Genomic DNA, 9,745 nt, shown 5'->3' with positions numbered 1-9,745 from the left:
CTCTCTCTCTCTCTCTCTCTCTCTCTCTCTCTACCTGTTTTTTTGCCACACTTTACCCTCCATACATTCATATATAAATGTGCTATATGTTTAAATGTGCGCAAATAATGTTGAACCTGCAACACGGCGTGGGCTCCGCACGCCTGCTCATGCGTGTTATTAAACTGTTCAGAGTACCAGACTTCTTCACTTTTACCTTTTTTTTTTGTTTGTTAGTTTGCATATATGTGCACATACATGAATGTGCATGTAACATATTTGTTATTTACTTTATTATTATACCCCCTCCCTCCCCCCCCCCCCCGAACACACACACACACACACACAAATCAAGCAATACATGTACACGACAAATTCTGTTTTAGTACGCACACGTAGTACAGTACTCAGACCACATCCTGGACGCCCATTTATCAAACTGCTTAAAGTAGAAATCCTTCACTTTTACTCACGTTTTTTCAGGATGCATTTATCAAAAAACTTCAGGGACAAAATATACTTTTGTACACATTATACCCACTTAATGTGTCGACTGAAATATTTTCCACCAAAATATTGTGATGGAAACGGACGTAACGGCCTTTCTTTGATGTAATCCAAACGATACCCAACCCTAGTTTTAACTTGCAGTACTGTCGGCATGTCTCTCTCTTTCTTTCTCTTTTATCAATGGTGCAAATAATAATCATAGCTGGCAGTGATTTGATCTTCGACCAGCAGGAGAGTTTCTTCTTGTTTCCATTTCAGCCAATGTCTTTATAGGGTTTTTCATTCATTACGATTCATTTTGCTCATTTAAATAATCTGGTAGATTCATAGAAATCCCCAGTTATCTTTTTAAGGGCGCTGACACACCGGGCCGATAATCAGCCGTCGGACAGTCTGGGAGATCGGTGACTCGAGTCAGGTCGGTGTGATCGTGCCGTCGTCCGTCGGAGGAGCTGTCGGCCTTCATTTGGGCCGAGCTGACATGCTCAGTCGAAGACAGGACAGTCGGGACTCACCCGGAAATAACGAGCGGGATGAGCTTGACTAGAGGGGCTTTCCGACCGGAGGGGTTTCTGCAGTTCTTAGAACTAAACGTTCCTAGACACTTTTTTCGTCGTGTTCCGACAGGAAACATTTGGGGATTTTTAAGTTCCTCTGTCCTCAGTAGCGTACTTTTTTAGCTCCTACTTCAGAGCAGGGTCTTTTACTTTTCTCTTTTCCTAGGTGGACTTGATTGGTCGAACAGAACCCCGTCTGTGTTGAGCAAAACATTACGTGAATTACTACGAGAATGGACGTGCATTTAACAGAGGAAAAGTGCACAAGTATTAGCATCATTTGTTGTTGTTGTTGTTGTGTGTGGCGCTAAGGTCTGGTGACGACGCTATAAAGACCGTTGCCGTGCCTGCGTCCCTCCCTTACCCCTCCTCCCAGTCCCTACGGCCACTGGGCCAGTGGGAATGCAAACGGGGAAAAAGATTTTGGGGGAGAGTAGTTCTTAGAACTGCTTAGAAGTGTACTTTTCCTCTAAAAAGTACAAGTACTATCCGGTCGGAAAGCACCTATAGACCCATCTGATTGGTGGAGAGCTAACCAGGAAACGGGGAGCGGGATGAGCGTGACTAGAGTCTCTCAAAATCTGACCTTTTAAACTGACCTTTGTTGATCTGAAATGAAGACAGATTCAGCAGCTGCTATTTCTCTCTTACAATGTTTTCAGAAACACGTTTCGGTGAACTATTTTAGTACAATATGAGATCGTATTCTGAACGAGACGCCATGACAGTCTGGCCCATTTTTTGGGCGACAACAGATTAGCGCCGCCTGCTGTTATGGAGCCGTATTACGTCTCGTCTCATCGGTGTTCTGAGGAACTTTTTAGACCGACTCAGGCCAACGGTCGGCCGTCTGGTTGGTGCGTCAGCAGCTTAAGAGGCTCCGTTGTAATGCCATTTACATATTATTCATTCATTAGATTGATGTTTACGTGTGAATTGCAACTAGAGATATGTCTTTTGCCTATAAAAATAAATAAGATTTTTACTGTATATTGCATTTTGGATTTGCACGTTATTGTTTATTTTAGATTTGTGTATTTTGCACTCTTAGTACTTTGTATTGCAACTGCTGCACAACAATTTCCCCTCAGGATAAACAGTGTTTGATCTCATCGTATAACACTTATTTTAAAGTGGCAGATGTCAAATCCTTGTCTCTGATTGGCTCTGCCGGCTCCGTCGTGATTAATATTGTCGAACTTAGAAGTACAAGAACTTGACAAAGAAATGTTTTATTCTTCAGTGTCAGTGCAGAACGTTGTCACTCTGAAGTGTACTTTTTAAGCAGTTTGATAAATACTACGTACCAGAAGTATTTCCTCTCGTGTACACGTCTAGCTACAGTACATGTTGTAAATACAGCAGAACGTTGTCACTGTATTAATTTCTGATTCTTCCCTCCCTCACGTACATGTTACGTTACACAGAAGCACACCCACTCAGTACAAGAAGAATATAATAATAATATTAATAATACTCTAAGGTAACTTTACTAACACCCCTCCTCCCATTGGCTGCAGACCTGCTCCCATCATGTGGCCCACCCCTCCGATAGCCTCATCCGTTTGACTGACGGGCTGTGGCGCTCTTCCTGATTGGACAGAGGCTGGAGAAGGAAGTTCCCGTGGTGATCCTCGCGCTCCTCGCTGCCTTCGTACGAGCTCCCGCAGCTGGACGCGCTGTCGCCAGGGGAGCGGCCCGCCTCGATGGGACCCCGGCCGACGACGGTGGAGTATCCGGCTGTGGTCATGCCGCCGCTGCCGATTAGTCCGACCATGCCGATGTTTCGGTCTCGGGGCGGCGAGGCCGGCTCCGACTTGATGTTGAGGTTGGCGTGACCGGAGGAGAGGTTCAGGTTCGAGTTCTGACACAAGTTCCTGGAGGACGAGAGAGTAAAGTGATGACTACAAGACTGATCTCAGACCAGGTAAACAGTCGCTTTCTGTCTCTCTCCCCTCTCTAACCCGGTCTCACTGTCTCTCTCCCCTCTCTAACCCTGTCTCACCGTCTCTCTCCCTCCTCTAACCCTGTCTCTCTCCCCTCTCTAACCCTGTCTCACTGTCTAACCCTGTCTTTCTCCCTCCACTTACCCTGTCTCACCGTCTCTCTCCCTCCTCTAACCCTGTCTCTCTCCCCTCTCTAACCCTGTCTCTCTCCCCTCTCTAACCCTGTCTCACCGTCTCTCTCCCTCCTCTAACCCTGTCTCACTGTCTCTCTCCCCTCTCTAACCCGGTCTCACTGTCTCACTCCCCTCTCTAACCCTGTCTCTCTCCCCTCTCTAACCCGGTCTCACTGTCTCACTCCCCTCTCTAACCCTGTCTCACTCCCCTCTCTAACCCTGTCTCACTGTCTCTCTCCCCTCTCTAACCCGGTCTCACTGTCTCTCTCCCCTCTCTAACCCTGTCTCACTCTCCCCTCTCTAACCCTGTCTCACTGTCTCACTCCCCTCTCTAACCCTGTCTCACCGTCTCTCTCCCTCCTCTAACCCTGTCTCTCTCCCCTCTCTAACCCTGTCTCTCTCCCCTCTCTAACCCTGTCTCGCTCCCCTCTCTAACCCTGTCTCTCTCCCCTCTCTAACCCTGTCTCACTCCCCTCTCTAACCCTGTCTCTCTCCCTCTCTAACCCTGTCTCACTCCCCTCTCTAACCCTGTCTCACTCCCTCCACTTACCCTGTCTCACCGTCTCTCTCCCCTCTCTAACCCTGTCTCACCGTCTAACCCTGTCTCACTCCCCTCTCTAACCCTGTCTTTCTCCCTCCACTTACCCTGTCTCACCGTCTCTCTCCCTCCTCTAACCCTGTCTCTCTCCCCTCTCTAACCCTGTCTCACTGTCTCTCTCCCTCCACTTACCCTGTCTCTCTCCCCTCTCTAACCCTGTCTCTCTCCCTCCACTTACCCTGTCTCACTGTCTCTCTCCCCCTCTAACCCTGTCTCACTCCCCTCTCTAACCCTGTCTCACCGTCTAACCCTGTCTCTCTTCCCTCTCTAACCCTGTCTTTCTCCCTCCACTTACCCTGTCTCACCGTCTCTCTCCCTCCTCTAACCCTGTCTCACTGCCTCTCCCCCCTCTAACCCTGTCTCACTCTGTCTCTCCCTGTCTCACCCCCCCTCTAACCCTGTCTCAATCCCCCCCCCAACCCTGATCATTTTTGTACCATTATTCTCATTTTCATTGAAATGATCAACAGTGAAAGAAGCTGAAGACCGGTCTCTGACGATGACAGCCATAATGGACATGAGCACAGGTATTTTGTGCAGTTTTGTGTTTTTGTCTGAAAGCCATGTTGGAACACACACAGGTCCTCACCCCATGTGTCCGAGCGCTGAGTGCTGCAGGTTCTGGATCTGCTGTTGCTGCCAGCATGTGACCGATCCAAGACCAGAACCTCCGAACCCAGACAGAGAGGAGAGGTCGCTGCTGAGGGAGAACTCTAAGGGGGGGGAACAAACGCACTAATGTCATTAATCATCCCACATGAGGCGGAGCCTCCGGTGTGTTGCGGTACCGTTGTGTTTTAATCACCTGTGCCGTAAGAAGAGGAGAGCGTGGACGGATACCCGCCCATCACCTGTCCAGGGAGAGTCTGAGCAGCGATGGACACGGCCGGAGTGGACAGCGTCTGGGCGGTCTGAGAATGATTTATTCTCTGGTTCTGCAAAGACAAGTCAGACGTTACACATGTACTAATACTCAAGGATTCAGATCCTTCACTGAAGTAAAGTAAAAGACTCCACTATAACTGTCGTACTGCATACACAACCCTACTTAAAAGTATGTATTATACTTCATTCTTTACCTTTTTTCAACATACTATACTATGACTTTTTATGAGTTTTTTCGACATACTCTACTATGACTTTTTTCATGTTTTCAACATACTGTACTATGACTTTTTTCGTGTTTTCAACATACTACACTATAACTTATTTTGTAACTTTTTCGGACATGCTATACTATGACTTTTTTATTTTATTTTTATGACTAATTGAAAGTCTAAAATAGTACAATGTGATGACCCCTCTTTTTAGCTGCTTGTCTTTGTGTTGCAGATGCCAGTAGGTGTGGTCAGGTCGTCCCGTTACTAGAAGAGCCCAACTTCCTTGTTCCATGATGGGAAGAGAGAAGGGAAACAATGCTCCCATCCTTTGTTTTTCCACTCGCTATTGTTTCACTCATGCATACATGCTGGCATTACTGACTGCCAAACCTTCTAATGTCTTGAAATGTGTTGTTTTAAATAAAAGAATGGTTTCTTTAAAGTAACTTTTTGTGTCACCTCTCGTTAATTGTCATGAAGTATAAAATAACAATCTAATAAAAAGTAATACAGTTAAAGCATGTCGACAAAAGTCAGTATAAGTATGTCGAAAGTGAAAAAAGTCATAGTGTAGGACACCTAAAAGTCATAGTATAGTATGTCTAAAAACATCACAGTATAGTACAGTCATAGTATGTAGTATATCCAAAAGTCATAAAAAAGTGATAGTATAGTATGTAAAAAAGTCATAGTATAGTATGTAAAAAAAAGTCATAGTATAGTATGTCTAAAAACATCACAGTATAGTATAGTATGTCGAAAAAAGTCATAGTATGTAGTATATCCAAAAGTCATAAAAAAGTGATAGTATAGTATGTCTAAAAAGTGATAGTATAGTATGTCTAAAAAGTGATAGTATAGTATGTATAAAAAAGTGATAGTATAGTATGTAAAAAAAGTGATAGTATAGTATGTCTAAAAAGTGATAGTATAGTATGTAAAAAAGTGATCGTATAGTATGTCTAAAAAGTGATCGTATAGTATGTAAAAAAAGTGATAGTATAGTATGTCTAAAAAGTGATAGTATAGTATGTCTAAAAAGTGATAGTATAGTATGTAAAAAAAAGTGATCGTATAGTATGTCTAAAAAGTGAAAAAAGTCATAGTATAGTAAATTTCCACCAAACGGTATTGATGTCAGCTATCCGTTGTATCGTCTACTTCTTGTTTAATTTAAGAATTACTTACCAACATCAGATCAAAATCCTCACACTGGAGGGCAGCATTAAAGCACAGACCACAATGAGTCTCCGTACGGAAATGAGACCAAATAAACAAAATGATGTGGCAATAAAGACGAAAGCAGCACTCACAATGGTGGGCATGTTGTTGCACTTGTTGGAGGGCGGCATCAGTGTCCGGAGGTCAGGCTTACGGCTCATGCTCATTGAAGGAGGACTTTTTTCGTGCATGTTCTTGGAGACGCCTCCCGGAGACAGCAGCCCAGGAGAGGTGCAGTGGTTACCGTAGCTGCCATTTCCTGGTGACAACCACAGGTGGAGGGTCATGTTTAACCCTGCTGTTGTTTCGTCATTTTCAAAAAGTTTCTATAGCAGAAATTTGGGGTTTACCTCAACGAAATTGTGCACATACAAAGAAACGTGGATGGTTCCCTACAACGCTCTTCACAAGTCAAATAAACAATCAGTTCACTACTTTCACTGAATTAGGGCGTTTGATTATAAAAGCACGTTGAAAGAAGTGATAAAAAACTGGGAAAATGTTACAAAAATGTTAAAAGAAAAGCTTCAAAAATGACAAACGTTGAAAAAATGGCAAAAATATCAACAAAGTAACAAAAAAAGTTGGAATATAAAGTGACCAAAGTGTCTAAAAAAATGATTTTGACCCAGAAAAACAACACGTTGTTTGGTCGACGTGAAGACAACACAAGTGTTAATGGTTATAAATAGGGATGTAACGGTCAGTGTTGGGTGTAACGCGTTACTTTGTACAGTAACGCAACTACTTTTTCAGGTAAAAAGTAGAGTAACGTGCTACTACTGAAAATATGGTAACGAAACGTAGTTCCTTTTTCAATTCAGCGCAACGTTACTTTTCCCAGGGACAGATTTGACAGCGACACCGCCTTCTCAGCTGCGCGCTCACACGCTCCACACGTGACGTGACTGAGGCTGGTAGCAGAGCAATCATGGCAAGCGAGAGCAGCCAACGCTAACCTTTGACAGCTTTTTAAGCTTCGTGGCGTTTTGCTGGACGTCCCTCTGAGCCAGGCAGACACAAAGCTGACAACCTCACAGACGGACGCGGAGGAGATGGTCTCATACATACACGCATCGGACCGCTGTGGACTTGTGTCAGTCGCACAGACACGCAAGGATTTCCAGAAAACAGGCTGCATGTGTCTATTACAATGCACGGACCATCGTGGCTGCACGACCGGTACAAGTCGATACAGACATTACATAGTATACACTAACACCGTGTAACGCCGATGACCTGCTGATGGGCATTCAACCCACGCTGGACTCGTTCATAATGCATCAGCCGTCTCTGTGAGGAAGGAATCCAGCCTGCAGTGGAGTTCAGACACTTCACTGATAAACCAGAGATTGGCTTTATGGTCAAAGATAGTTTTGGTATCATTAACTTCAGTCTCTGCCAGGGACGCCTGCTTTTAACAGTAACGTAAAAGTAAAAAAGTAAAGTAACAGATTACTTTTTTAAGGAGTAACAAGTAACGAGCAAGCACACAGCTGATGGCCAAGCACACAGCTGATGGCCAAGCACACAACTGATGGGCAAGCACACAGCTGATGGGCAAGCACACGGCTGATGGGCAAGCACACAGCTGATGGGCAAGCACACGGCTGCTGGGCAAGCACACGGCTGATGGGCAAGCACACAGCTGATGGGCAAGCACACGGCTGATGGGCAAGCACACGGCTGATGAATAACATTTAAAAACACGTTACATTATATATATTTTGATATATAAGTCGCACCTGACTATAAGTCGCAGGACCAGCCAAAGTATGAAAAAAAGTGCGACTTATAGTCTGGAAAATACGGTAATCCATTAATGGAGAAAATTTAAATAATGGTAAGTTGCAGACCTAGTTGGAATATGAATATAATAACTAGGGCTGGGCGATAGGGAGAAAATCAGATATCATGATATTCTTGACCAAATACCTCAATATCGATATTGCAGCGATATTCTAGGGTTGACAATTGGGGCTTCAACTAAATATCTTCACACTGAGATTTTAAATAATCATCAGTAATGTGGATATAATGACTACGTGGTTAAAGGCAAATAATAGAACAGCTACAACAGTCTGGTAAGGTCAGAAAATGACATCACTTTACTGTAACGCAGCCTTTAAAACCAGGAAAAGACAACACTTCTAGTCTCATATCACGATATCCATATAATATATCGCTCAGCTCTAATATCAACAGACTTTTTTGTTTTATTTAGTCATTTTATGTTTTTATCTTTACAAATGTAACGTATTTGTATTCCTCGTTTGGCTGTTTTTAATCAATCTTTCATTGTGTTTTTGTTGTTATTAATCAGTCTCTCATATGTTTCCCCAAAGTCTTTAAATGAGTCCTGTTGTCTGGTATTAAACTTTCTATCACATCAGACAAAAAAAGCAGCAAAGTCCTGACAAATGAGAAGTTAGAACAAATTCCTTTGTTGTTTTTTTTTGCTTGAGAAGACCAATTAATGGACTGGCTAAAAAAACGGGCTTTCCCCCCCAACATAATAGAGATAAGTTGCTGAATACAAACACGTTTAACTGGTCACAACAAGCTCTCTGTAACGGTCAGACTGTCTTACCCACGTTGGAGACCAAGGTGCTCGTCAGCTCTGAACCCATCAGACCTACAGACACAAAACATCTCCGTTGAAAAGGTATTACTGAAGGAGAGAAGAACATCAAAATAACATCGGATTCATAAAGCGGGGTTTAGGGTTCTGCGGAGGCTCCACGCAGAGCTTTCGCTGCAGCCTACGTTCGTGGACTGATGTTTATACGTTGGTGTGTGCGTCGATCTCAAGGGCGTAACATTGCGTTCAACATTGGGGGGGGTGGAGGGGGGGGGGGAGGTTTCCAACTATCTAGGGAGGTCCCGGGACATGTCTGCATGGATGGAGAAAAAGTGACAAACACGTTGAAAAAAAAGTGACAAACACGTTGAAAAAAAAGTGACAAACACGTTGAAAAAAAGTGACAAAAACGTTGAAAAAAAAGTGACAAACACGTTGAAAAAAAGTGACAAAAACGTTGAAAAAAAAAAAAAATCACAAAAAACGTTGAAAAAAAGGCGACAAAAACGTTGAAAAAAAAATCACAAAAACGTTGAAAAAAAGTGACAAAAACGTTGAAAAAAAAGTGACAAAAACGTTGAAAAAAGCGCAAAAAAACTTTGGAAAAAGCCTCCCGGAAGGCTAAAAAAACATTGAAAATATTGTCCAAAAAAACCCTCAAAAAAAGCAAAAATAAAACCTCAGAGAAGGCAACAAAAACTCGAAAAAAGTGAAAAAAACTTTTTAAAAAAGCGCAAAAAAAAAAAAAACACTTGGAAAAAGCCTCGCGGAAGGCGATAAAAACAGAAAATATCCAAAGTAAAACAAAAAAAACAACAACTGCCTCAGAAAAGGCAACAAAAACATTGAAAACCAGACAAAAATGTCCAAAAAAGCAACAAATACTTCAGAAAAAGCCCTGAATGGATTATTGGGGGGGTGTAAAGTGACTGTGATTGTCTTCGGAGCGAGTAGTGACTCTAGAGTCATAGTGAGAGGGACAAAGTGTCTCCCCTGTTCTTTCTGACCACGGTGAGACATCTGGAGCAGGAGAAGTTAACCCTCTCCTTGATTTCATGTTGTTTACGGAGAAGGAGAACC

General features: G+C 43.3%; 1 protein-coding gene across 3 annotated transcripts in view; it reads right to left on the bottom strand.

Moving 5' to 3' along the window:
* Positions 1–1,638: 1,638 nt before the first annotated feature.
* Positions 1,639–9,745, bottom strand: part of mef2ca (myocyte enhancer factor 2ca) — a 40,465-nt gene continuing 32,358 nt past the window's right edge. For all 3 annotated transcript variants that reach the window (XM_078271033.1, XM_078271034.1, XM_078271032.1), the window contains exons 6-10: positions 8,675–8,719; positions 6,177–6,343; positions 4,569–4,698; positions 4,353–4,476; positions 1,639–2,923 (exon numbers count right to left, since the gene is read on the bottom strand). In XM_078271033.1, coding sequence (XP_078127159.1) covers positions 2,578–2,923; positions 4,353–4,476; positions 4,569–4,698; positions 6,177–6,343; positions 8,675–8,719 — 812 coding nt within the window. In that variant the 3' untranslated portion in view covers positions 1,639–2,577. The remainder of the gene's footprint in view (positions 2,924–4,352; positions 4,477–4,568; positions 4,699–6,176; positions 6,344–8,674; positions 8,720–9,745) is intronic.

Source organism: Sander vitreus, chromosome 16, assembly GCF_031162955.1.
Source record: "Sander vitreus isolate 19-12246 chromosome 16, sanVit1, whole genome shotgun sequence".
Taxonomy (NCBI): domain Eukaryota; kingdom Metazoa; phylum Chordata; class Actinopteri; order Perciformes; family Percidae; genus Sander; species Sander vitreus.
Note: the sequence above shows the minus strand (reverse complement) of the source record. Positions and strands in the feature narration are given on the sequence as shown.